The 26,582-nt window shown below is 49.1% G+C and overlaps 2 protein-coding genes and 2 long non-coding RNA genes across 8 annotated transcripts in view; 2 read left to right on the forward strand and 2 right to left on the reverse strand.

Annotated features, from left to right (window-relative positions):
* Nucleotides 1-9,372, forward strand: part of CCDC13 (coiled-coil domain containing 13) — a 25,722-nt gene extending 16,350 nt beyond the window's left edge. For 3 of the 5 annotated variants that reach the window (XM_010394772.3, XM_019283225.2, XM_039550114.1), the window contains 4 exons: nt 2,223-2,306; nt 3,113-3,226; nt 5,492-5,646; nt 8,759-9,372. In XM_010394772.3, coding sequence (XP_010393074.2) covers nt 2,223-2,306; nt 3,113-3,226; nt 5,492-5,646; nt 8,759-9,228 — 823 coding nt within the window. In that variant the 3' untranslated portion in view covers nt 9,229-9,372. The remainder of the gene's footprint in view (nt 1-2,222; nt 2,307-3,112; nt 3,227-5,491; nt 5,647-8,758) is intronic. The other 2 variants (XM_010394774.3, XM_019283228.2) reach the window with 2 other exon arrangements.
* On the reverse strand, nt 9,036-16,757 carry LOC120409808. The gene is made up of 4 exons (XR_005601608.1): nt 16,503-16,757; nt 14,909-15,035; nt 9,825-10,317; nt 9,036-9,121 (listed from the first exon to the last, which is right to left on the reverse strand). It is a non-coding gene; the product is annotated as an uncharacterized LOC120409808 (long non-coding RNA).
* HHATL (hedgehog acyltransferase like) overlaps nt 16,183-26,582 on the forward strand; it is a 15,527-nt gene continuing 5,127 nt past the window's right edge. The window contains exons 1-9 of the mRNA XM_039550118.1: nt 16,183-16,433; nt 18,048-18,198; nt 18,835-18,902; nt 19,227-19,340; nt 19,501-19,695; nt 20,746-20,955; nt 24,183-24,354; nt 25,768-25,912; nt 26,243-26,278. Of these exons, the coding sequence (XP_039406052.1) occupies nt 18,093-18,198; nt 18,835-18,902; nt 19,227-19,340; nt 19,501-19,695; nt 20,746-20,955; nt 24,183-24,354; nt 25,768-25,912; nt 26,243-26,278 (1,046 nt within the window). The 5' untranslated portion in view covers nt 16,183-16,433; nt 18,048-18,092. The remainder of the gene's footprint in view (nt 16,434-18,047; nt 18,199-18,834; nt 18,903-19,226; nt 19,341-19,500; nt 19,696-20,745; nt 20,956-24,182; nt 24,355-25,767; nt 25,913-26,242; nt 26,279-26,582) is intronic.
* LOC109144013 overlaps nt 23,194-26,582 on the reverse strand; it is a 12,428-nt gene continuing 9,039 nt past the window's right edge. The window contains exon 2 of the long non-coding RNA XR_002044487.2: nt 23,194-23,622. This is a non-coding gene — a long non-coding RNA (uncharacterized LOC109144013). The remainder of the gene's footprint in view (nt 23,623-26,582) is intronic.

The raw sequence follows: 26,582 nt of genomic DNA on the forward strand, positions 1-26,582 counted from the left end.
GCTGTGGCAGCCTGTTTGCAGTTTATGGGAATCTCTAATCACATTATCTCTTGGACTTTTGTCCTGGAACAGAGAAGGATGTACACACTTGCAGACATGACTAGATTTGGCATGATGGTAGAGCAGCTATTTCTCCTCCTGCAGCTCAGATAATGTTTATGTGGTCAGCTTAAGTGCTTGGGAGTCTTTTCCCTTATGAGACACGGGGCTGCTAATGAGCAGACTTCTGTGAGCAGGGTGGGGAATTAATACAAAGTGCCGTTTTAGGTAAGCACTAAATCACTGGTGCATTATTTAAATCAATAAATGCTCTTTGAGTAGGATTTACATGCAGAAATGTTGAAAACACACCACATCATTTGTTCTTAACAAACACCCTTTTGAAAGCCTCGCTGAGGACTGTGTAAATTACACTAATCTTAGTGCAGCAATAAATCTGATTTCTGTTTACACTGATGTGACTCTGGGTCACTCTGGCTGTGTAAAGGGACCGTGGTACCACAGCAAGTTATATCCTTTCCTGTTAAATTGCTGCTGAGTTTGTTGCTGAAGAGTTCATGGTCTAATTGACAGTGAGGATTTGAGACTGGTCTTATGGGGAAGGAGAAAATTTTTCATCAAGTTAGAGTTACAACTGATCTCTTCTGTGTAATTTCCTACCTCATTACTTTAGACATCAAATTTGGCTTTAAAATCAGCTGAGTATCCCCAAGTCTAAGTAGAACATTACTATAAAATGTAAGAAGAATCCTGTTCTGTGTTTTTGAGTTAGAGTTAAAACATCCTTAATTTAAAAGTTTTTTGTACTCTTCTGACTGCTTTAATCCTCCCCCTTCTAACTGCAGAAGTTGTTGTGCTCTCCTGGAGCAAACCTATATTTTATCCCCTTTTTTTTTTTTACCTCACATGTCTGCTGATGGTAAGCAGGAACCAAAGCTAGGTAATGGCTTTCTGGAAACCACTAAGTGCAATGCATAAATTATTGCTTGTGTACAGGGCCAAGGGCTCTGTCATGGAAAGAGCTGATGTGTCAGGTGGGCAATGAATGATCCTGAAAACTCTGGGAGCTGTTAATAACTTGGTCAGCAAGGCTCACTCCTTCCATTAACTTTAATATGCTGATGAACTCTCCATTCTGTTTCTTTGTAGTGAATCATCTTTCCCTTTCAGAAAAGGTGAAATGAAAAATGCCATAAATAGGTGCTAAACCCCTTGGAGATAACAGAGTAAAAATCTGCATTTTAAGATGAGGCCAAAGCTGTCAGCATCAACCTTAACTTGATTTTAGGGTTAACCACTCCTAGCCTAGAAGGCACCTCTGCCTCTTCCACCATGTTAAGGCTTTATCTTCTTCTTAGCTACAGCCTAAAGACAAGGAAATGTGGGGTAAATCTGCAGGGACTTGCCTTTGGGCAGCTGAACTCATTGAGGAAACAATCACACACCCAAATGGGGTGTCCCAATCAATCACACACCCAAATGGGGTGTCCCAAACAAACACACATTGAAATGGGGTGTCCCAAAGAAGCACACACCCAAATGGGGTGTCCCAAACAATCACACACCCAAATGGGGTGTCCCAAACAAACACACACTGAAATGGCGTGTCCCAAACAAACACACATTGAAATGGGGTGCCCCAAACAAGCACACATTGAAATGGGGTGTCCCAAACAAACACACACCCAAATGGGGTGTCCCAAACAAACACACACCGAAATGGGGTGTCCCAAACAAACACACATTGAAATGGGGTGCCCCAAACAATCACACACCGAAATGGGGTGTCCCAAACAAACACACATTGAAATGGGGTGTCCCAAAGAAGCACACACCCAAATGGGGTGTCCCAAGCACACACATTCTATATCAAACCCATCCAGGCTGGAAGTGATACTCCACTGTTATCAGCTGGCTCCTCCTCTTACAACAGAGAACCTGACAGATCTTCCTGAGGGTTTTCACAAAGCAGATTTCAGAAAACAACGTTTTCTGGGAAATACAAATTGTGCACCTTGCTGCAGAGCAGGGGTTCATTTGGTTATGAAAATGTGACATGCAAACACCATCAAACTGCACAGAGCTGGGATTGTCTCTCCCAGTGCTGGGTGAAGGTAGGGGGTGGGGGAGCTCTTCCCTACCAAACGCAGACATTGGGAAATGACTGGAATTCTGGGAAGACTGCCCTGTGTGCAGCCCCTGACAAAGCTTTCCTCCTGCAGGGCAGTGTCCACGATGGGCCACAGGCTTGTGGAGTCGGCAGCCACAGAGCCTTTCTTCCTCAGGGATGACATCCCACCTGGAAGGTGGGTATAGAAACTTCAGTATCAGCAAGGGAGGTGTTCTGCCATGCTCTGCAAGCTGCTGGAAATCCTTGTCCTGTCTGCCTTGTTTCTGTAATGAAAGCTTCTTGCACCATCCTTCCTACCTGAAGCTGTCCAAGAGCTCTAACATCTGATTTCTCTCTTAATTTTGTAATTGATTTCTTGTTTGTCACCAATCTGTTCCATTTTCACTCCCAAACACCAAGATTTCTCCTGCTTTTTTATTCCAACCAAGATTTCTCCTGCTTTTTTTATTCCAAAGGAGATCTTCCTGAATGCAGAGAGGTCAGAGAAGTAATGAAGTACATAATAATGGGGTACATGGGAAAACTGCCCCTTCCTTTCATCACATATTGGACACAAAAACAGCCATTGTGCAAGTGCTGCCTGAAGCCTTTCAGAGGGAGAAAATCAATATCAAGGCTTTTAATAGTTTTGTGCAGCACTTGGGAGATACAATCTTCTTTTACTTTGGCAGTAGCAGTGGGAGGAGAGTCAGGGGTAATGAATTGATCAGAGGTAGAAGTTTGTTTGCAGGGGTGATGGGGAGGGGAAGCATCCTGGAAGCAGGTTTCTAATGACATTCCCTGTGACTTTATACCCGAATATTTCTGTTCTATTTATTGCAGTCTAGAGATGGGTGCTGGGGGGAGGTAGTGAGCCTGGCTCTGCGTTCTGCCTTCACCTTCAGACAAGTGTGTTTGAGATGTTGCTCAAACCCTGCCTTTGTTTCATTTCTTTCATTTAGGAAGTGGGAAACAGACTCTCTCTGCTTGTGCTTTCCTCAGGGTTGCTGGCCAGGGCTGGGAAGTGCTGCAGGCAGAGATCAACAGGGCTCTGTTCCAGGCTACTGAAGTGGAGAGGGACAGGCTCCTGGAACTGGTGACTGTGCTGCAGAAAAGGTACAGCCTCATCCCACCAGCATCCTTTGTGGGGTGCTGGGATCAGGGAACACTGCAGAAGTCTGGGACATGCACTACAGTACGTCACACGCTGCCATCCTTGCCTTAAATGGGGGCTTTTCAAAATTTTTCTGTTCAATTTCCCTGCCTGGCTGATGATTCATTCTTTTTATTATTCATTTAGAACAAAGGGCAGAAAAAATGGAGCCATCTTCCAGCTTGCTGCACCTAGATAAAACCAGAATTCCTGTATTTATATATGCACGGCCTTATTGAGGCAGCAATATTATTCATCAATAGTAAATACTGTAATTATAGTTATAATATTCTGTTCCAAGGCTTTCCACATTCTTTTTAAGTTTCACTGTATCCTTTTCTAAATGAATTTATGCTTGTTTAACTGAGGCATTACAGTGATTTTTTTTTTCATTTTATTTTGTATGATTCAATTCAATGTAAGATGATGTTAAAAGCCAACTATGTTTTAGAAGGAAGGGAAAGCAAAGTAATTTTTTTTACACCTTTCAGCTACTGTTTTTTTTTCCCCAGTATATGTTATTTGATTCCCAAATCTGTATTCCAGTATTGGAAATATGCTTTCATCTGTGTGCTTGTCAATACAATAAGCAGTGTTTGAACACTTGCTTTAATTTACCATCATTATCTTTCTCACTTGTATAACTTTTGTCCTGCATGATTAAACACAGTCAGAAAAAAAAAAATAGATTTTTCTTTAAGAACTGTGGAAAAGGTACTTTTAAAGGTAAATTCTGGAAATACATGCTGGGAAAAATCCTTTTCATGTCTGTAAGCCCAGTGACTTTAATAGAGCTGTGCAATCAGATGAGGATGGAGCTGTGAGTGGTAACTGAAGTGTGCCCACCACCAATATGGGAAAATGAAAAACAGAGTCAATGAAATGCACAGTTGCTTGTAAAATGTGCCATAAACTGATGATTCAGCAGCTCCACAGTTATCACACATTTATCAAGCAGGTAACATAAATTTTGTGAGACTGTGCAATAACTCTTAGAAGACCTCAGGGTAATATAGCACCAGGCAGATTTCAGCATGAATATATGTTAAAAAATCTGGTTTTCCTCCTCTTTCCTCCACTGCTGGGCTGTAACAAAGCTCAGGTAGCACAGATAATGCTTAAATCAAGAGGAGAGCACTGGGAATTGCTACGAGTGGGATTTTTTTCACAGCATTTTAGTTTAAATTATTCCTATTGGCAGATGATTCCATTAAAAAACCCCACAGAACTTGCCATTTTCCCCCCACTTTTTGTGAAAGTGGATGCCAGAGGAACACCAGGGGCAAATGAAAATTTAGTGAATGCAGAACCACTGAGATGAATAAAATGTCTCAGAGCATATCACCAGCCTGGGAATTCACTACCACAGGAGGTCGAGTCTTGCCTGTAGCTACATTTTTGAGCCAGTGATATAATTTTATTATAGTTGTAATATTTTTTTTTTTAGTTATGCCAGCTAGGAGGGAAATAAACTAATCAAGTCTCTTGATTCAGAGAGTAACCCGCTTCCACCCCTGGGGTCAGGAGGGAAATTCTCTTATTCAATCCAATACAATGAGTCAATTTGGGTTTCTTTTTATCCTTAAACTCCTTGGAATCACTTGGTGTCAGCCACTGCCCCACTGGCAGCATCTGTGGGTGCACATGAGATTTTTGCAGTTAATTTTCTGTGATGTTATGCAGAATGGAGAGAGGCAATTTGCTCTTCTGTGCTGTCATCACCAGTTTCTTTTCCACCCTCTCCCATCCATGGTTGTGTCTAATGGCCAAGTTTATTAAAAGCAACTTCAAGTTTCTTTTCTTCCTCTCAGATAGCTGACGCAAATGTTAGACTGTGTTCTTATAAACTATTTTCCTTCCAAGCTTTCCCAGAGTGTCTAAAAAATGCAGTTTATTATTCCTGTAATAAAAGATCTCTCCTCAGCAATCTGCAGCTTTCCTGCTCATCTGAGGGGTGAATTCACACAGGGAGCCAGAGTTAAGGGATCTGAGCAATCTCCATTAACAAACCCATTGTTTCCAACTGTATTCATTAGTTAATTCTCTTTTGCATATTTAGACGATGTCGTCTCATACAATTTCGCTGGGATTTCTGCCTTTGGATGCATGGAAAGTTCTTTCCCTTCTGTTGGGAGCTCTGCAGAAAGAAGCAGGATTCAGTACCAAGACTGACTTGACATAGACATGACACAAATGAGCTGAACTCCCTTTTTTTTTTTGCCTGTCAGGGTGGAGGAAAGCAGTGACAGAGTCTTGGAAGCTGAGCAGAAGCTTCAGGAAGAGCGGTGGCGAAGTGACATCTTGGAACAGCAGCTTGAAAAGCTGCAGGTGGATTCAGGGAGCAGCACAACTGCACAGAAACCTCCCCTGAGGAGCACAACAGGTGAGGGGGAGCCCTCAGCCACAGCCACGTCCCCTGTTTCACCTCTGTGCTTAATAGACAGTGACAACATTCAGGCTGCATCTGCCAAAGCCAGCCCAGTGCTTGGCCTTGCACATGGTGATGGGACCTGCTCAGGCCCAGGAGCAAGGCAGGAGGCAAAATCCTGGCCCCTCTTAAGATTCAAGAGGATTTTCCCACAGGTCTGAGCGGGATCAGGATTTTTGCAGTGTGTTTCCGTGGGATAACTCCAGAACAAAAAGCTTTCCCCTGCTCTGTGTTGCCCCCAGGCCCAGAGCTCCCTTTGTATTCGTGCCTGAGGGATTCAGTTGAAGGTTAAGAGCAGAATTAAAGGACGCATCCCAATTTAAGCCCTGTCAGTGCCTATGAAAAACTAGTGCTGGTGATGAAGTAATTAGATCTGGTGTAATTTATTATCCCATGAATGTGATAATCTCCTGCTATAAATATGAAAGCCTCCCTGGCATAGTTAAAGAAGAAGAATTCATGGTGGATGTTAAATTTTTATTTCCCTGATCAGATCCTTTTATTGCTTAAGGACTCTGATTCTGTAAAGTGTCTAAACCAATAAAATGGCACATATTCTTAAGGAAATTTTTCCAGTGGTTTCCCTTTTTATGTATATTTGGATAAAGTAAGAAGACTTCAAATGCCAGGAGATGAACAGCAGGGAGGGGAATTCCAATTTGGCAAATGTTGGGATGGTAGCAGCCTGGGTTAGGGTGAGCAGAGGGACCACAAGCCTCATGAGAAACCTTGGATGAGCCCTTCAGAGGAACCTTTATCCTGAATGGGGACTGAATGAGTCCTTCAAACCTACTCCTCTCTGTAAAACATGGAGTTGCTCCTTAGAGCAGGATTGTTGTGTCCTTGGAAGGAGCTCCAGGCCACACTGACCCATTCTCATGTGTTTTTGTGTGAGCACTGATTCTTAGAGTTGTCTCACCTGTATTAACTGAGAGCAGAAAAAGTTGTGCAGAAAAATTCAGATCCCAACAGTATAGGAGCATTTTGGTGCTGGCCTGAGTTTCTGACTGCTGAGAATTTTACACAGCCTGGTGAAATGTTGATGTGTTCTGTTATCAAAGATTCCCCTTGCAAGCTTCAAGAGAGACAAACTCTCCAGGTCCTGAGGCTTTTTGGTCAAGTTTTGTTGTGCTGTAGTAAAGTTTTAGTAACTCCCCTCTGGTAGTTAGCATTTCATAGCCAGAGGAAGAAGCTGTTTTCACCAGTGTGACAGATTCCTTCTCACTTAATATTTAGTTCATTAATCTCCTCTAGCTTAAGGACTAAAAGCAAAAGTAGAAAAGGATTGGCAGTAAGACTAATAAGGAGAAATCCTCTCTAAATCCATGAGATGAGTAGGTAACAATCTATTTCACCACTCTGCTTTGATGAGAGCTTTGTGATGTGCCAAAACTCTCTGGAGTTTGCACAAGAACCAAGTCTACAAGTCTGTAGTACACCTCTTCAGCAGAGCATGGAGGTTATCTCAATGCTTTCATGCCAATGGTTGAGGAAATAAGAAGAAATGAAAAGCTTGAATACAAAATAGAGACTAGAGAACCTGCTAATTAACATAATATTTTCCTTTCTTTCTGAAAGTGCAAAATTGGAGAGAGCTGATCTAATTGCTAATCTAATGTTTCTGGTCTCTTCAATTCAAGGGAAGTAGATAATGATGCTAAGCAGCTGGAAACAACCCAGTTGTGTTTTGAAATTACTCAGGCTTTTCATTTTCTGTGCTTATCCCTGTCTTATCCAAATTCCAAATTATCAAAGAATAATCCCAGAGGAGGGATAGGTAAGTAACAGCAATTTTTCCTCAGCCCTGTAAAGCACAGCCTCAAGATCAAAAGCATTTTTTAGTTATACAATGCAGCCTTTTCCTCCCAGTTGTTTTTGTCAGAGTTCAGTACTCTCCAACCAGGTTCTTTCAGATATTCCACACGAGGAGGATTTAGTGTTTTAATACCAGATGTACTTATTTGAAAATATTTGATGTTATGAGGGATGTGAATTGGGAAAAGGGATACAGAAACGTGCCAACATGACAACACAAGCACAAACCAGCAATTGCAGTGTTCAGTGGAATCACAGCACAGGTGCCAGCCTGGGTGTTCACTGTCATGGTGCTGTATTCCCAGTTATAAGGACTGCAGCCAGCTCCAGCCTGTTGTTTTCTTCATTTAGCTGTTTGGGTTTTTTATATATATATAATTTATTTGAGACTGAACCACACAAAACTTTCCCTCGTGTTACCTGGCTCCATGCTTGCTATTGATTATTTTATAGAAAGCCATTTACTTACATTTACTAAAATCTTTCAGTTTTTTATTGACAGCAGAGACCACCCTGCAGTCCCTCAGGGCTGGGATAAGTTAGCATCCTCTGCAATAGCTGTGCTCACTTCCTGCACTCCTTTCTGAGCTCCCTGAACACTTCTCTGATCCTCCTTCCACTGCAGGGATTCACTGGTCACAGGTTTTTCTTCTCCAGTCCCAGTAATAAATTTGAATTATCTTTTCCCTTTAGCCCTGAAAAAAGTTTCTGAATTCTTTTGAAATGACCAGAGCTGCGTGTTTTGGGTAGACCTTTATTTAGGAAAGCATTCCTGAGTTAGAACCTAGGTTTGAAACACACCTTGAAGTACATTTAACCCACACTGTGTTTAGGTTGAGCATCAAAGTGCTTTACAAAAGTTGTTTGAATGGGTGCCACGTGCAAACTTTGTCCCAGACATTCAAGAAGCAACAGCTGTCATAATCTCAAACACAGCTACAAGATCAACATCAAATTAATCCTTTTCAGCTGTTTGTCACCTCTTGTTTTGGTCACTTAAGTATTTTGGATTCATTGTTTTCCTCTCTACATACATAGGCACATATTTAGCCCTGAAATGCAAATTCATCATGTTTTCATTCTGCTGGAAGGAAGTTAAAATAAGTCTGTCATGTATTTGTGATATATTATGGCTGTAACATAGAATTTAAGAGATTAAGTATTTATTCACTATTTCCTGATACTGACTCAGTGTGCTGCCAAAACTGATTTGTTGTTTTACTAAAACTCCATTTTGTGATTGAATCGGCAGGCCTGTCAGGACTCCCCTTGCATGTGAGTGACAGAAACGAGCTCTGTGCAGCCCTGTCCAAGCTGCCCCTGGAATTTCAGGTGAAGGAGCTGATCACAAGGTATTTTCTTCCTTTCTCCATGCTGGGATTTCTCTTTCCTACCTCAGGGAGAGGTGAAACAACTGCTCATTCTGCTCTTTCTCACGGCTGTCATAAAATCACCGCAGCTCCTGGGTTTCAGTGTTTCTTTCCCAGAACAGAGGCAACTGTTCTAATTTGCTTTGAAGCTCTCCAGCTCATGGGGAAGTTTTTCCTTTTGTTTCCTTGCAGGCTTGGGCTCCAGCTGGATGAGAACAAAGCTCTGAAGGCTACTCTGGAGAACACTTTGAAAAAGAGAGAGGAAGATTTTCAACTGTATCAAGACACAATGAAGGAAGTGAAGAATAGATTTTCACGGCTCGTTCAGCAGCAGAAACAGGAGAAGAGTTAAACAGGGAGGGAGCCCAGGCGCCGTGCCTGGGAATTGAAATGCAGTGGCAGCAGCGTGGTTTTGCAGCCTCAGATCGTGTCATTTCTTTAGCATTTGCAGGAGAAGATGAGAAACAGAGATGAAATACAAAAAGTGAAGGCTTTATGTGTCAGCAAATTCTGTCTGTGAGGGTTGGCAAGCAGGGCTAGTGGGTGCACTTTGGGAAGCTGCAGTTCTGCAGGGGGATTTTGGGCAGAACCTCCCAGGTTTCAGCACAGTGTTCCCTGAGAGGGCTCGATATTCAATCTGCTGCTGCCTTTATCAGCTCAGGAAGGAATTTGCTGTACAAAAGTTAGGCCAGCCCCCTTCCTTAGAACAAAACAAGCTCTGTTTTTATCCCCTCGCTGATACCTGCCTGTCTCAGGCTTTCTGTAGCACTTCAGTGCTGAGGCACAGGATTAGCCTGACCTGGGACAATCTGCAAATCAACTTTGGGTGGGCTCCTCTCACCATTCCAACCTCTTTCTTTGCTTGAACATATTGGCAGCAGTTCTGTGAACTCAGTGGAGCTTCCACTGGAAAGCTGTGCAGATCACCCCTGCAATGAATCAACCTACCTCAAATTCAGCTCATTCCATCCAAAACTTGCCATCCAGGTTATGAATTCCCTTTTTCTGGGTCTCTGCATTCATCCATCAAGCAGATCTTGTTCTCTCTGGGAAGAAATGCTACGAAATGTGGGCAGGTCTTCACTGCAGCAGTGCTGGGACTTTTGGAGCTGCTGCAAACCCTGCCAGCCCTGTCCTTCTCTCCTGCAGCACAGTGAGAACACGGAGTGCAAGCTAATCAGGCATTGCCATGCAGCCTGCCAGTGGAGAGCAGCCTTGGGGATTCCAGGCAAATGGAGAGCCAGTCATTTTTGTACAGTGCTGTTTTGTTTCTCACTTGAAAAGTCTTGGAAGCTTCTCTCTTTCTGCTTTGCTTTGTCAGCCTCTTTTTATGAGCCTGAACTTTGTCAGGCTTTAACCCCAACCAACACCACCAGTGCAAACTGGATTTGTAGACAGGAAAATCACTGCTCCCTTCCCCAGCACGGGGATCCTGACTTCCCTGGAAAAAAGCAGAGCAGGAGTCACTCCAGATGTGTTGTCCCTGTCTTTTATCCTGCTTAGGTTCAGAAATGTCTCTCTTCAAGAAATGTCTCTTTTCAAACAGTTCCTGGAGTTCCTGATGGAGGAGCTCAGGGAGCTGGGGATAACCTCAGCACCTGGGAGTTAGCAGGGAATTAACCCTCCCTGTGCTCACGAGGCTGCTCCACTCCCCCAGCACTGAAGCTCAGCCAAGCTCTCAGGTGCCTCTCTCACAAAAAGCAGGACCATTCATTGCCATGTTTTTCCTGCCAGTAGGAAAAAGCATCTTGCAACCCTCAATCATCTCTTGAGGAATAAATCCTGGGTTGAGAGTGAGCCACAGTTTCAGTTGCTGTTCAGCTCCATCCTGATGTCTCTGTAGAGGGGAGGGATCCTCTGACAGGGATTTTAGGGACCTGCAGGAGTGAGCAGATCCCTTGGAAAAGCTGCCTGAGCAGGGGCAGGGCTGTGGGGACTGTTCTGTGCAGTGGCTGCTAAATTCAGGCCGTAACTTGGAGCTGCAGGTTCTGATTTTGCTTACACAGGAGTGTGAATCAATAATATTTTCCCAGGAGCTGAGCAGAGGCATCTGCTGCCCTTCCTCATCCCCTGTCCCAGGGAAGCTGTGGAGATCAAACCTTTATTTAGGAAAAGGGCTCTGAGTCAGCCCCTGAAACACAGGGAAGAAACTGGGATGTCACAGAACACACATGGCTCTCCTGCAAACCTCAAGTGCTGCAACACTCATTTCTTTAAACTTGTGCTTTTTTGGGGCTGCACAGAAGCATTTTCTCCTTTTTTTCTGCACCACCAGCTGCCTTGACAAAGAAAGAATCTGACCACTATTGATGCCTTAGGTTTTAACTTTTATATTTTTCAAATCCTGCACTGCCTGGTGTGTGACTCTGAAGTTCCTTGTAGCCTGTTAACCTCTGCTCTCTGTGCTGGGCAGACACAACAAAGCCTCTCTGGGCTTGCGCTGCAAGGACACCCAGACCGTCCTAGGCCCAAAATGTGTAAACCAAAGAGCCTCTAAGGGGGGCAAGCTGAGGGGAATTACATCATTAACTGAAGCTTTAATTGGAGAATTAACCCTGATGTGCAAACGAACCCAACCTATAAAAGTGTGAAGAACTCGTGCCCTGGGGTCCACCTTGGGATCCATCTGGGCAGTGGCCTCTGGCCCCCAGGGGTACCTTTGAAGGCCTTTCAAATAAACACCTGCCTTATTCCCTTACTCCCGTCTAGTCTCTGTTTCTAGAAGGCTCCTCAAGGCATCACTATAAACCAGTTTATTTAGGCAGCCTGTACCTGTAAGCAGCTGCTTCTCATGGAAATGTGCAATCTGTGTCCTGTCACAGACTGGGGGGGGGGGAGCAGAATGTCCAGACCTTCTCAGTTTTCACCTTAATTTTGAAATACACTCTCCCTGCACTTCCACAGAGTGACCTGCCCTGAGTTCTGCCTGTGCTGGCTCTTGCTGCTTCCCAGTTTTCAAGGGATGAGACCAATTTTCTTGCAGCGTTTTGATAAATAAAGAAACCCTGGCAGACCTTGGGAGCAGCAGCCCCCCTGTACCCCAACCCATCACTCAGAGAATAAAATCCATGACAATATTTTTCTCTCTGCCTGCAAAATCCCCATACTTCTGGTCCTCGGCCCCAGGATCTCTCCAGCACAGTTGTGCTGCTTGAGCTGCAATATTTCTTTCAGGGACACAGCTGATATGAAATCACCACAACCCCCTGCTTCCCTTGGAACTTTCAGTGCTTTTTTTCCCTCATAGATAAGCACCAGCCTGTTAAAATCTTGTATTTCAATTCTAATTTGAATTTCTCTGGCTCCAGCTTGCAGCCAGCCATCGCTCTGCCTCTCTTAGATAAAAGCACTGTGAGTCCCCAGCATTTCCTCACTGGGACAACCCTCATCCAGTGAAAAGTCATGTCCCAGGCAGCTTTTTGATAAGCTCTGAGTTTTTTCAGTCTCTCACTGTGGCTGATGGTGGTGACAGGCTGAAGGTGACAAGGCTGGCATGGGCTGGTGGGTATGGTTAAGGTTAATTTTGCTGCCAGTATTTAGCTGGGAGCACTCCTTGTTAGGATTTGGCCAGTTCTTAACTCCAAATATGAGTTCTCCAAACACTTGGGCTTAGCCAAAACTTGTCTCCTGCCCTGGAGCTGGGCAGAGCTCTTCCATGGAGCAGCCATAAAGTGCCTGATGGATGCATCTGATTTTAAAGTACAGCTGAACTGCTGGGAATAAGTTATCTGCAATGAATTGTCCTCCTTTCCTTTGGGCCTGCTGCCAGGAGCTTACCTGCAAGGAGCTTTCCAAAGTGGCTGTAACATGAATTAAGTTGCATTAGGGTGGTTAAATGTAGACAGTATTGACACAGGAGAGTTCTCCCTGCCCTGGGATCCACTTGGACAAGGGGCACAGGATCAGCTGGGGGGGTCAAAGCCCATCCCACTGGAATTTAGAGACATGGATTGGGGCTGTGGGTGGCTCCCACCCTCCCTGAGGCTCCAAAGCAGGACAGGGATGGGAGGAGGAGACGGATTTCACTCCTTTATGTGGGACAAATGGGGAGGAAGCTGGTGGCAAAGGGGAACTGAGTTGGAAACTGCTTTGCTGACCCCCCCCAGCAGCCCCAGGCAGCAGCTGCCACTGCCCTGCAAGGCACAGTGCAGGACAAAAGGGAAGAGGTTCAGCTTTAAATGGAAAAACACTCTGGCAGAGCCCCTGTGCTCTAAATTAAGCCATGACAGAGCCAAGGGAGATATTGGGTTTCTCATTTCTCCCTTCATCCTCTCCCCTCTGGGCCCAGCTCCTGAGCTGGCTGCTCCCATGGGACAGGGTGGCATCACTCAACAAATGCCACCTGAATCCCTGGGAGTCTCCACTTACAGCTCCAAAACCATCCCCAGGCAGGGGCTGAATCCCGGGCTCAGAGCAGCTCGTTGGTCAGGGAGAAGAGGGATCTGTGGGATGCAGTGTGGCAGCAAGGGATGGGGGGTCATTCCAGGCTGTTACTGACTGGATTGGAGCATTTTTTTGGGAATGGGAGGTGATTCTGAGGAGAGGAGCTGAAGGCAGTGGGTGGGGGAGGTAGTGGGAGTCTCCTTCAGAGCCTTTTCCTGGGGTGGCTGGAGGTTTGGGACCTTTGATGGGGTTGGTGTGTGCCCGGGGGGGAGGGGCAGAGCCATTCTGGGGGTGCTGAGAGGGGTCCTGGGGTGACCATGGATGGATGGATGGATGGATGGATGGATGGATGACACATCCCTCTGTCCTGAGCCATCCTGGTGGGGTTGGCATGTTCCCAGTGATGTTTGCATGAGGAACCCAATGGGACAACCTCAGGCAGGAAAAACAATCCATGAGATTGGGACCTATGAGAACAGAAGAGGGACTCGATAAGGACGTGGAGTGTGGGAAAAGGGGGAATGGCTTTAAACTGACAGAGAGGAGGTTTAGATGGGATATTGGGAAGGAATTCCTCCCTGTGAGGGTGGGCAGGCCCTGGCACAGGGTGTCCAGAGAAGCTGTGGCTGCCCCTGGATCCTTGGAAGTGTCCAAGGCCTGCTTGGATGGGGCTTGGAGCTCCCTGGAATAGTGGAAGGTGTTCCTGCCCATGGCAGGGGTTGGAATTAGAGGAATTTTTTCCCTTCCAACCCATTCTGGAATTCTATGACTAAATTCTTTCTCTGCTTCCCACTCAAATTTCTGTTCCAGCAGCAGGGACACAGCAGCCAGGGAGTTTGTTTGGTGTCCCCACTGACATCCCCAGTTTGTCCCAAGCCTCACTGGGACAGAGCCAAGCACCTTTCCTGGAACCCCACCACCTTTCTCAGACACTAAAGAGGAGCCTGGCCCCAAATCCTGTGCCACAACTTCCAGCAACCCCCTCAAATATTTGGAAAAATATCACTTAAAGCAGCTCAAAGCTATAAACACTGGGGCAATAAAACACAGAAATGTCCCCTGTGCTGAGGAAGATGCCCTGGTCACATTAAAAATAAATCTTATTATTTTAGAAATCAGGAGCCAGGGGGGAGGCTTAAATTTTTGTAATGTCTATAAATTAAAGCTAAATTATTTTTATCACCACAGCTCCCAGAGCCTCATGAAAAACTGCTGCCTGGCCCTTCACCTGTGCTGTATTTGAATCCAGCAGGATCACAGATTTCTCAGGATTTTAAAAAAAAAGTAAAGAAGGTGAAAATCTACCATCTGCCTGAAACTCTCTGGATGCCAGTGCCCAGAGGAGCAGTACGATGGGGCTGTGACAAAAAAAAACAAAAAAAAGAACCCAGGAAAAAAATGGATTTGAGGGCTGGCTTTGCTTTCTGCATGGATTGCGATGGGGAGTGAGCGGGTTTGGGAGCCAGGGGGGTGACATGGATCTGCTTTTCCTCGTTGCCTTCCTGCACCACCACAGCGAGCCCATGTCCATCTGCACCCACAGACTTCATTTTCCCTCCTGCTGAGACTCCCTGTTTGGGAGATCGAGGAATTGTGAGGGATTGTGAGGAATTGTGTCCCGTGCTTATCTGCACCGATCCCTTAATTACCTCGCCTCTGAGCAGCCAGTCAATTACGCCGAGGTCTGGGAGCCGAGTCCCCGGGCAGGGATGGAGCTGCAGCAGCAGGATCCGGGCTGGAGCTCCGGGGCATCCAAGGGGCTGAATCCTGCCCCGGCTGCTGCAAATAAAGCGCCTCGTTGGGTGCTGGAAGTGTTGCCACACAGCCCTGGCCAGGGAGAGCGTCTCTCTGCGCACACCGGGTGAAAAATGATGCTAAAAAGCCTTTTTGTTCGCAGCCAGTGCAACAGCAAAGCTGGGCTGACTCGAGGGCTGCAGGTCCTCCCTGCAGAGCCCAGAACACCGCATCTCACCCCAAATCAGACAGCCCATGGAGGGATTTAAGAAATGCGGGGCTCTCCGCCTTGTTTCTCCTCTCTGACCCCACAGGCAGCCCAGAGATGCTCAGGGAGCCGGCCCCAGGGTGAGCTGTCCCCAGATCTCACAGGGGCTCGGTGACAATGTGGGCACCGGGCACAGGCCTGACCCTGAGGCTCTGGGGATTTTCCTCTTGGCTGAGCTGTGTTTGCCCGCCCTGAAACAGCAGAGGCCACAACCCAGCCCTGCCGCTTCCCATCCCCTGCTGGGGATGCTGGAAGCCGAGAGGGAGACCCCAAAGGTGGCTTGTAGAGATCCCAGGATAACTAAGGTTGGAAAAGGATTCTGAGATCATCGAGTCCAAGCACTAACACAGCACTGCCAAACCCACCGCTAAAACACATCCCCAAAGTGCCACATCCCCGTGGATTTTTGAACAGTTTCAGGGATGGCGATTCCACCGCTTCCCTGCACAGCCTGTTCCAGCGCCTGACAACACTTTCAGTGAAGAAATTTTTAGTAATATCCAACTTAAATCTCCTCTGCCACATCTTGAGGCCGTTTCCTCTTGTCCTGACTCTTCTTACCTGGGAGCAGGAGATGCTGCAACCTCCGAGCCTCACTTAGATTTAAACACTGCCCAAGATGAGTTGGAATGACACTTCCTATTGGCTCTGTGCTTCAGTTTCCCCATCCCCAGGCAATGATATCTCCCTCTGGAACAAGGTGATGGCGGTACCCCCTCCCTCGCAGGGCTAAAAGTGGGGACCCGAACCCCCCCCTGGAAGGAGCCAGTCCCTCCCTGGTGCTGCCGTGCCCCGGGGCTCCCCGGGCCGGCTCCCCTGGCTCGGGGTGAGCTTTGGCAGCCAGCACGGGCCCTCTCAGCAGCTGCCGTGACAGACAGCTCCCGAGCCACCCCCCTCTGCAGTGCTGCTCTAAAATAAAAATACCTCCCGCCTGCTCCGCTCCACTCCCAGCCAAACTTCCTCCAGGGGCAAGGTGGGGGACGGCAGCCCAAAAATACACCCGCTCCCCCCGCCCCAAACCGGGCTGAGAGATGCTGTAGGGCAAGTCAGCGGCCCCCCAAACCCTCTGTAGTGTCCCCCTGTCCCTTTTCCCCCTCCTGCCCCCCCGTCGCGGTGCCGGACGCTGGATCCCCGACCCTCGCCCGCCTCCCCCCGCGGCCCCGGGGCTCAAGGTCAGTAGCGGGGAGCGATGCGGGGCTTGGGGGGGCCACGCTGCGGGTGGTGACACGCTGCTCCCGCACCTCCAGCGCTTTCTGTCACCTCTGCCTGTCCCCACTGCCCGGCCGGGGTCCGCGGAGGGGAGCGGGGCGATGAGGATGGTGAGGATGATGAGGATGCTGCTGTCCAGCGGCCGCTCGGAGCTGCGGGGGGCTGTGCTGGGACCCCCCCCGAGCCTCACTCGGCAGCCCGGGAGCGATCAGGAGTTAAAATTGTCCGAGGAGTCCCCGCCAGCCGCCTCGCCCCCGCGGGGTCGGTCCCCGCCGGCTCCTTTGCGGGATGGCCTCGCCCGCTCCCCGACAAAAAAAAAAAAAAAAAAAAAAAAAAAGAAAAAAAAAGAAAAAAAAAAAAAAGGAAGCTTTGAAAAGCGTGGGAATTAGGAAGAAAAGCTTTTTAAAGGCAGCTCCGTGCGTGCCCTCCCGCCGCAGGGGCACCGCAGCGCGGTGGCAGCGCCCGTCCGCAGCGGCCCCGCACCGGGAGTGACCGCGGGGCGACCCCCGAAATTCCCCCTGGGATGAGCCCAAAATTCCCCCCGGCAAACGCGTTTGGTCCACGCCGGGGGGAGATGGGGTCACCCCGCATCGCTGGTAAGGACTCCCTTGCCCCGCTTAAAAACCTCGGCGACCAAACAAAAAATAAACGTTTGAAATTAAACCAATAATTTTAATATGATTTTAATTGTTCTATGGAATTATTTGAATAACCGCAGAAGCTTTGCGACGCGGATGCCAAAGCTGAGGGTGACCGAGGCTCCTTTTACGCCTTAATCCCTTCAGCGCTCTCAGGTGGGGGGTGGCAGCGCCGAGGGAGGGTGTCCCTGTCCCTGTCCCCCCGCATCCCGCCTGCTCCAGCCCTGAGCCGTGTTCTGGCAGCTGCCGGACAGGCAGTGAGGAGGCTGCGGAGCTGTAAGGCACGTCTCGCCGAGGTTAATTAGCCTCGGCAGGAGTAATTAGCCCAGGGCTAATTGCAGGGCTGGATGTCGCCATCCCCCGAGCGCTGCGGATGCCGCCGGGGGGCTCGGCCGTGTCTGCGGGGTCCTAAAGGCTCCCGGCCGGGACAAATTAGGGACCACAGGGCTTTGGGAGCCCCCCAAGAGCCGGAGGTTGGGCAAATGCCCAGCAGAAAGTGAGGCAGCCCAGGGCAGAGGAGGTGGGGAAACCCATCGTGTCCCCTCCGCCAGTGGTGTCCCCGTGCTCTATCCTGGATCCCACTAGGAATTAGAGGTGGGGACACCAGAGACACACCGGAGGAACCCCATCCTGGACAGCTGGCATCCTGGAGCAGCTCTCAACATGGCGATAGATGGGAAGAACCCCTCATCAGGAGCACCTGGCTGAGCTGCCCCAAATCCTGGCTCCCGGGTGGGGTTTGCGGGAACCTCTTCGCACCTGAGTTGTGCCCCGGGGCTCAGCCCCAGGTGTGACCCTCTTCTCCTTCCCTTCAGCCTCCAGGGAAGCCCACAAAGCAGAGCTGGGGAGGAGCAGCAGGAATTCAGGGTGTTTGAGGAGTATGAGGGCAGGTGAGCTCTCACTCCTGGTTTTCCTCCCTCTCCTCTCTCCCTTTCCCAGGTCTGGATCCCTCCCTCGTGCCGGCCGGGGCTGTGACCTCCCACCATGGGGGTTAAAGCGATGCTCCCCAGCTACGAGCTGGGGTTTTATGCTCTCGTGGTGACCTGTGCTGTGCTCTACAGCGGCAGCGGGATCTTCGAGGCATCCAGAGGTAACGCTCCCATCACATCCCCGGGAGGGAGGATGGGTGTAAGGTGCCTGCTTTTACAGCTGTTGATACCAGCAGCAGATCTCTGGCTTTGATTGTTGCAGAGAACAGCTTGGAAATCCTTTTTAAAGGGATTTTTGCCTTGTTGCTTTCTTGTCCCTACTTCCAACTGCTCAGGGCAAGAGGCTGTGGGATGTCACAGGTCTCCAGGCAGTGCCAAAACAGGCAACCAGCACCCTGCCTACACAGGGCTAATTCCCTTTTGTATTTGTTTTTTTCTTGGGGGTTTTGTGTTTGTTTTGGTTTGGGATTTTTTTTTTGTTTGGGGTTTTTTTTATTTGTTTTTGACCTTTTGGGGAGTGTTTGTTTGTTTGTTTTTCGTTTGGAAGCCCACAAACCCGAAAATTTCATGTGATCAGCCATGGGATGTGTAGTGAGAAAAAGGCTTTGCTGAAAATTCCTGCAGAAACCTGTGGCCACTGACTATTTTGGTTGTCCATGGCAATCAGGCACTTTTGGGATGGGGCATTTGAGCCCTGCTAGCTCATTATCACAACGATGAAGGTTCCCTGCCTGGCTTGAACACGGATCCCGTTTCCCAGAGCTGTTTCTCTCCTTGTAACTCTGGTTCTTTTGCAGACAGCATGAACAGAAAGGCCTTTCGGGATGGCATAAAGCCAGGCTGGCACTACTTCGGCAGAAAGATGGTGAGTAAGGAAGGGCTCAGGCTTTTCTAGCTACAGACAGCCTGGTCAGTGGAGACAGAGAGCTGGATTTCTGCTGCTGACACACTTTTGCAAAGTCCATGTAACTCGTATTTTTCTCCCTAAATTAGTGGGGGAAACACCAGCCCTGCAGGGCTGTGGATGCTCCGCTTTGTGTATGCCGGGATGAGCGACCTCTGCACGCCCCTCCGGGGTTTTATGTCCCAGCTAAAGTGCTCGGGAGTCCTTGGGTGGAAAATGGGCAGAAAAGGCTTTAAAAGTTGTGGGGCTGGGGGCAGTTTAAAGTGCCTGGTGCTGCTCCTGCAGGACGTGGCCGATTTCGAGTGGATGATGTGGTTCACCTCGTTCAGGAATGTCATCATCTTCGCCCTCTCGGGACACGTCCTCTTCGGCAAGGTCTGCTCCATGACTGTGCCACAGGTGAGCCAGGGATGTGGTGGCATGGATTTGAAAGCACCAGGGGTGGCCTGGCACCTGTGGAAGAGGTTTTGGGGGATGCTCTGGGATGGGGGGATGTTCTGGGCTAGGGGGAGCAGGGTTAGGGCTTTCACCCTGCTGACCACGGCTGCTCTCTCCCCAGCACCGGGCTGTGATGTACATGATCTACGGGGTCCTGGCCGTGCTGGGCAGCATGGGGCCAGTCTACCTGATGATCATCCTGTCCCACTGCCTCGTCCTCTACTCGGTGGCGCTGGCCAAGCAGAAGTGGCTCTGCTACGTGGCTGGGCTCTGCTGCCTTGCCTCCTTCAAGGTGGAGCCGTTCGGCTCGTGGCAGGTGGGTGCTGTCCTGGCTATGTGTCCGCCTCTTTTCCAGGCCATCTGGTGTCCATCTCCTTGGGTTTATCCCCAGGGAGGGCTCCAGGGACAGCCCTAGACCCTGGTCATTTCTCCTGGCTGCATCAGAGCTCCCACAGTGTGTGAGAGGGAGGGGACTGTTGAGGTGCCGAGTTTGGGAATAAATCCCACAGTGATTATGCCATGTTTTGGTGGCTTCATGTTGTTCCAGTACAAAAGGCATCTGGGTCCTTCTTGCTGCCCAGGCAACAACTTGTCAGCCTGTGGCTGCCCTGTGGCTCAGTTTCCCCAGTAGTAACACGCAGCTGGGATGGATTCAGCAATGCCCATCTTTTAGGTCAAAGCCTAGTTAAGATTTTCTCTCACTGCTGGGTGGAGAAAAGCCCGGGAAGGACCTTATTAAAATATTCAGTCTCTCAGCAGGACAATGCTGCCTCTCCCTGCCACCATAGATGTGTCCCTTCTCTCTCCATCAGCCATGTGCTGGCTCTGCTTTACTCCCTGGGGACACCTGTGACAGGGTGACATTGCCACCCCAGACCAAAGCCTGTGTGACCAACAGCTGCTTGGTGACACGGCCAAGAGGATCTGCCACTTCCTGACTGCTCTGAGCTGCAGGAGCCAGCTGGGAAATCGAGCCCCAGTTTCCTCTTTTCAGCTCATTAACTTCAGAGACAATTGGTGTCAGAGCATAATTAGAGGTTTTTCTTGAACTGAAAACTAAACTGAAGGAGGTCAGGGTTAGATGAGATGTTAGGAAAAAATTCCTCCCTGTGAGGGTGGGGAGGCTCTGGCACAGGGTGCCCAGAGCAGCTGAGGCTGCCCCTGGATCCCTGGAAGTGTCCAAGGCCAGATTGGATGGGGTTTGGATCACCCTGGGCTAGTGGGAGGTGTCCCTGCCCATGGGATGGACTTTAAGGTTCCTTCCAACTCAAACCATTTCTGCTGCCCCAGGAGTGGTGTCCCCAAAAGCGAGGGAGCACAGAAGTGACACCACACTCCTGGTGGTAACTCTCTGTTTCTTGTCCAGAGCGGGTTTGTAACGGGAGCTTTTGACCTCCAAGATGTCCTTTTCTATGGAGGATGCACCTTCACCATCATGCGCTGCATGAGCTTTGCCCTCGAGAGCTCCAAGAAGGAAGAGGGCATCTACTCCATCTTCGACCTCCTCAAGTACAACTTCTACCTCCCATTCTTCTTCTTTGGGCCTGTCATGACGTTTGACCAGTTCCATGCCCAGGTGAGTGATCCTGAGGCCAGGCTGGAGCAGGACTTCTCCCCAGTTTTGGTTTTTTTTGGTTTAATGTCTTCAAAAAATCCATCTTTTGCCACAATGAAGGTGCAAATGGTTGTAGAACTTCTTGTGGTCACCTGTAGTCTGTGGCTGTGCATTTTTGCAGGGAAGGGCATCAACTGATGGATTTTTAACCTTCTTTTGGGTTTTTTTGGCCCTTTTCACTGACAATGGAGGATCTTGCTGTGATGTCCTTGCCCACTGGACATCTGCACTGCTCAGTGCCTCAGTTTCCTCGTGTTGTCACCCCAGGACCTTCATGGTGAGGGCCACACGTATGGTGCCCACCCGTGGGACCTCTGCAGGCTGTGACAGCAAGGACAGTCTCCATTTGCATCCAGCTACTTCACCCAGGGAGCAGGAGTTTCCAGGAGTGGCCTGTGTGTCTTTAAACCAAGTTATTTCCCAGGAAATAAATACGATTGGGTGGAAGTTGAGTTCCAGCAATCAGGGGCTCCATGAAATACCCTGATGCTCCAAGTCTTTGCCTGTTCCATACAACCAAGAGAGCTTTTAGACGAGCAGGCTCCAAACAGCTCTGGAAAACACCAGCAGAAGCCTGGGCTGGGACTGACCTCTAGAGCTGCTCCACAGTCCAAGATCCAGGAAACCTGCAGTGCTGTGTCCCCCCTCACTCTTCCCACCTCAACCTCCTCCTACACCAAGGATCAGCCTTGGCCACCAAATCAAACTGGTGATGCTGGAAAAGGGAGGTGTTTGGTCAGCACTGGTGCTGTGGAGGATTCCTACCATGTCCCTGGGTCCTTCTGCAGAAGAACAGCTACATTGAGTTTTTGGACCCAAATTGATGCCTGGGTACAAGAATGTTTTGGAAAAACATTTGTGAGTTCAGAGGAAAAACCAGCCCAGGCTGGGGGAGAGCAGCCAGAGCCTCATGGTGAGGAGGAGATCAAAGACTCACCAGCCCAGCACCTTCTCTCATGTGTGGGGCTGGTTCTGTTTGCCTAAGAAAGGCATGGGACCAGCACGAGCCACGATCCAAGCCCTGCTCCTTGCCTGCTCATCACCTGTGGAATTAACAACCTCATGGTGCCTCTTAAAAGGAACAAGTGCCCTTGGATCTCACTGGACGTATTAAAAAGGATTTTTAGAGCATTTGACCCCGAAGATCATAAGGTCAGCTCTGGTGACCCCTTCAGGGATGCAGCCAGGTCCTTATAAATGAGGATGTTAAACTCCCCATGCCTCCAACACCTGAACTCCCACTGCTCCTGCAGAGCTGGATCCAGGGGGAGTTTTATTTCCTGCTCCTTTGCACAGCCCCCAATCAGGATGTCTGAAGCCACTTAACAAGCAATTCCCCTCTCTGCTGCTTCAAAATCTCACCCCAAAGGCACAAGGATTAAGTCTCCAAACCCTTTCCCCTGCCCTGGCCTGGGGTCCTGGCTTGGCCTGGCCACCACTGCCATCTCCTGGCTACATCCCCCCTGCACTGCTGGAGCTGCGGCTGGCTGCAGAGGTGAATTCTTAATTGCCCAAGAGCAATTAGGGCAGGAGGCAGATAGAGCCCTTCCCCAGGGTGGGATGTATGGCCCAGTTAGAGATCTGATCTGTCCCTTTGGATCCTACTGGTCTTACATCCTGGTGGAGCTCTTGCATCCCTATGTGAGATGGGAACTCACCTGTACCAGGGCTTGGCCAGCCAAATTTGGGTGGAAAAGCATCTTTCTTAATGAGATCAAGGGAACAAATTCCCTTCTATAGGGTTGGGAATGTGGGGGACACAGCCCTGATCCCAAGGGGGTGGTGGCCAAGTGCTGGCACCACACACAGACTCGAGGATGAGAGGAAACAACTTCAAGTTGCACCAGGGGAGGCTTGGATCGGATATTAGGAATATTTTCTACAAGGAAATGGTTGTCAAGCATTGGAACAGGCTGCCCCAGGGATGGCGGAGTCACCATCCCTGAAGGTATTTCAAAGATGTGTGGATGTGGCACTTGGGGATGTGTTTTAGTGATGGGCTTGGCAGTGCTGGATTAATGGTTGGACTCAATGATCTGAATGGATTTTTCCAACCTCAGCCATTCTGTGATTCCATGGAAGGAGGGTTCTGTGTCCTCCCACACAGCTCCATGGCAGACCCTGTCCTCCCTCAGCTCAGGGTCCAGCGACCTCTTTGTATCCTTAAAGCACCTGGTACTTAACAGACACAAACAAAAATCTGGCAGAGGCTTTAATTCTCAGGAATCATCTGGATTTGACAACAGGGCTGGTGCAGCAGCCTGTGGATTATGCAGGGAGAGCTCCCACCTCTCTCACGGAATAAAGGGGAAGTAATAAACATAAGAGGATTTTGAATACAGCAGCAATTTTACGGCGATGTGGGGAAGCAAGGACACGGCTCTGCCCCGTGTAATCCTGAGAGCTCACTCTGGTGATGTTTATATGACAACAGCCAGAGATGTGACAGCTCCTGGAGGCAAACCCCAGCCCCTGTTCATGCAAGACACAGCAGAGATGAAATCCCCATCAATCAGGTCCCACCGATTCGGGACGGCCCCTCGAGCAATTCTCCCTCTCACTGACAGCCAGATCCGCAGCAGGAGCTTCAGAGAGCATCAGTTCTCCTCCTCCTTCTCCCAGACGACCCTGGACAAAAATACAGCAGAGCTGTCAGGTTGGGATTCCAACCCTGGAATCCATCCTGGAGATGTGACGGGTGCAAGCATTTGCTCCCTCTTAGTGACCTGTGCAAGGGGCTGTCCTGAAGCCTTTTCTGAGCATGTTGCTGCAGAATGAGCATGAAACCCTGGCAGCTCCCTGGTCAGTGTGGATTTCACCGCACCTGGAGTCCTGAGTACAGCCAGACCTGTCACTGCTCTGTCTCACCACATGCCTGCTCTGCTGGAAACCCCAGAGATGGGACCAGGAGGGCGATGCAGGAGGGACATCCCTGCTGTCCTCAGCACGGGGGGTGTGGGAGGGGTGCTCTGGGTGACATATGTCCTGCTCCTTGTGGATGTGCTCACCTGAGCCAGTCCTTGGGTCTTCCTTAACCAGTGGAAATTTGGGCCACATAGACCATGGTGTGATTTCTAAAGGCGAGTGATGAATCCATTCCTACTTGGACTTGACCATCCTTCTGGATGAAGGAATGCTGCCCATCCTGTCCCTGTCCTCAGCCCACCCTGGTTTGTCCCTCCCTGCAGGTGAGCACCCCAGAGCTGAGGCGCAAGGACGACGAGATGAAGAGCATTCGAGTCAATGCCCTGCTCCATGCTGGGGCCATCGTGGCTGTGGACATCTTCTTCCACTTCTTCTACATCCTCACCCTCCCTTCCGATCTGAAGTTCGTGAACCGCCTCTCGGACTGGTCCTTGGGTGAGTGGCCGTGCTCGGGCACGTTCACCCCTGTACTCAGCTCCAAAGCAGTGGTGAGTGATCCAGATCTCCATCCACCCCCCTTGAGAGGCTTTGGGAATGTCTGTGTTGGACAGGTTTGAGTAAAAACCTCTCATCCTCCCCCTGGCCACCCACAGAGCTGGGGTTGGGCAGCCCTGGAAAGGATACCTGGTGTTGGTCTGACCTTTTCACAGGGTAAATTGTTTAGTTTGGGGTTTAGGAAGCTGAGCACCAAGACATTTTTGTTGCCTTTGGACTGGAAGGGAGCTCAGCACCTCCAAAAAATCAGCAGGGCACAGCAAACCACGTGCAGAAAGGCAAAGCCTGAGTGCATGTAAGGAATGGTGTCCACAGAGCAGTCAAACACTGGAGTTGGTGCCCAGATGGGTTACAGATGATCCCAAAAGAGTCATATTCAACACTTAAATGAACAATGTCCAGAGCAACAAATCTCTATTTAAAGTTGGGTGTTCTCCAAGCAGGGCTGGACCAGAGATTTCCAGAAGGCAAATTCCCAGGATAAGTGATGGTAGCAGCACTGGCCTTTGGCTGGCAGCTGGATGGAGGATTCCAGCTGGTCAAATCCATGTCTGATGGCAGCATTTCAGACACGACCACACAGCAGAGGAAAAGCAGGGGCTGGAGGAGCCTCATATCTCTCCAGAGTGGCATCTGGAGACCAGGATAAAATCCTAACGCAGCTGGAATGTCACTAACATTGCTTTAGGGTGTCCCAAGAGTCGTGGATGGACTGATCCCAGGTTACTCCAAAGGGAGCTGAGCTCTTCTGACTGACCACCCCTGCCTGGCCCACGGTGGGAGCATCCCTTAGTCTGGGAGCTGGATCCCACCAAGATGGGTGCATTTTAGCTCCTGTTTGTAGAGACATTTGAAGTCTTTAGTGGCTGTTCCTGCAGGGTTTGTTCCCCAGTGTCAGACACCTCTTTAAATCAGAGGTCCTGGCCCTGGCTCTGCTGTAACATCGACGTTACATCCATGGCCAGAGGGAGCCGGGGTGGGAGGAATTTTGATGGAGGTGCCAAAAAAACCTCAGAGGTCAGACCTGAGAACTGTGATAATTTCATCACAGCTTAACAAGCCTCAGAGGGAAGGAACAATGATGGAATAAATGACTGTATAAACAGAATTTCTTCACCAAGACCAATAAGCAGTTTGCTCTCAAATACCTCAAGAAGAGATTGTGCTTTGGTTCAAGCCTCTTAAAAAACTTAGTTTCAAAAGATTTGCTGGTCCAACACAGCAGTGAGTGTCTTCTTGATGTTATATTTGTTGCAATAGACTCCATGCTCCCATGGGCCATGATATCCCCAGAAATCCTGATGCGTCATTCCATGCTCCTTTTCCCCCATTTGACTCCCATTTTTGCTCCAGCTGGCCTGGCCTACTCCAATTTGGTGTATGACTGGGTGAAAGCTGCTGTCATGTTTGGGGTCATCAACACCATCGCCAGACTGGACCACCTGGACCCACCCCAGCCCCCAAAATGCATCACCATGCTCTACGTCTTTGCCGAAACGTGAGTACCCCGCGAGCATGAACGGAGAGCATTTGAGAACCTGCACGAAGGACTGGGCTGTCCTGGGCAGCTGGTCTGTGAGTTGGAGACCACCTGAAATTGTAGTCTAGACCTGGCCATAGCCCAGGGAAGTATTTGCTTCCAGGCAGGAAGCAAAAGATAAGGAGAGAAGTTAAACCTCATCTATAATGGCAGTGGTCCAAGGAAGGAGCATGGAGGGCTTCTGTGAGCAAGGTCCAAGTTGTGCCTTGCCAGGGATTGGGTGTTTTCTCTGTTTTAACAGGTTTTTGTCATCATTGTGTGTTTTAACATGTCCTTATCCTGTTTTAGGCATTTTGACAGAGGGATTAATGACTGGCTCTGCAAGTAAGTGTCCAATCCACCACCTCTGGTCTGGTTCAGGGTCTTCCTTTCCATCCCAGAGCAGTGAAGCATCACATGCTGTTCATCCCAAAGCTGGGCTGTCCTGTCTTCTGGATAAATGCCACTATTTGCTCTGTTTAACCCCAAACCCGTTGAATTTATTGCACAAAGAGCAACAGTCCCCTCCTCCAAAACTAGGAATAGAAGAGTCCTGTCCCAAAATCCCTGTAAGTCTGGTGGGTTTAGCATTCCCTCAGAGGAGGAAGAGCCAGGTTTATATTTCTCTAGGAGGAAAGGGGAACTGAGT

This window comes from Corvus cornix, chromosome 2, assembly GCF_000738735.6.
Source record: "Corvus cornix cornix isolate S_Up_H32 chromosome 2, ASM73873v5, whole genome shotgun sequence".
Lineage (NCBI taxonomy): Eukaryota > Metazoa > Chordata > Aves > Passeriformes > Corvidae > Corvus > Corvus cornix.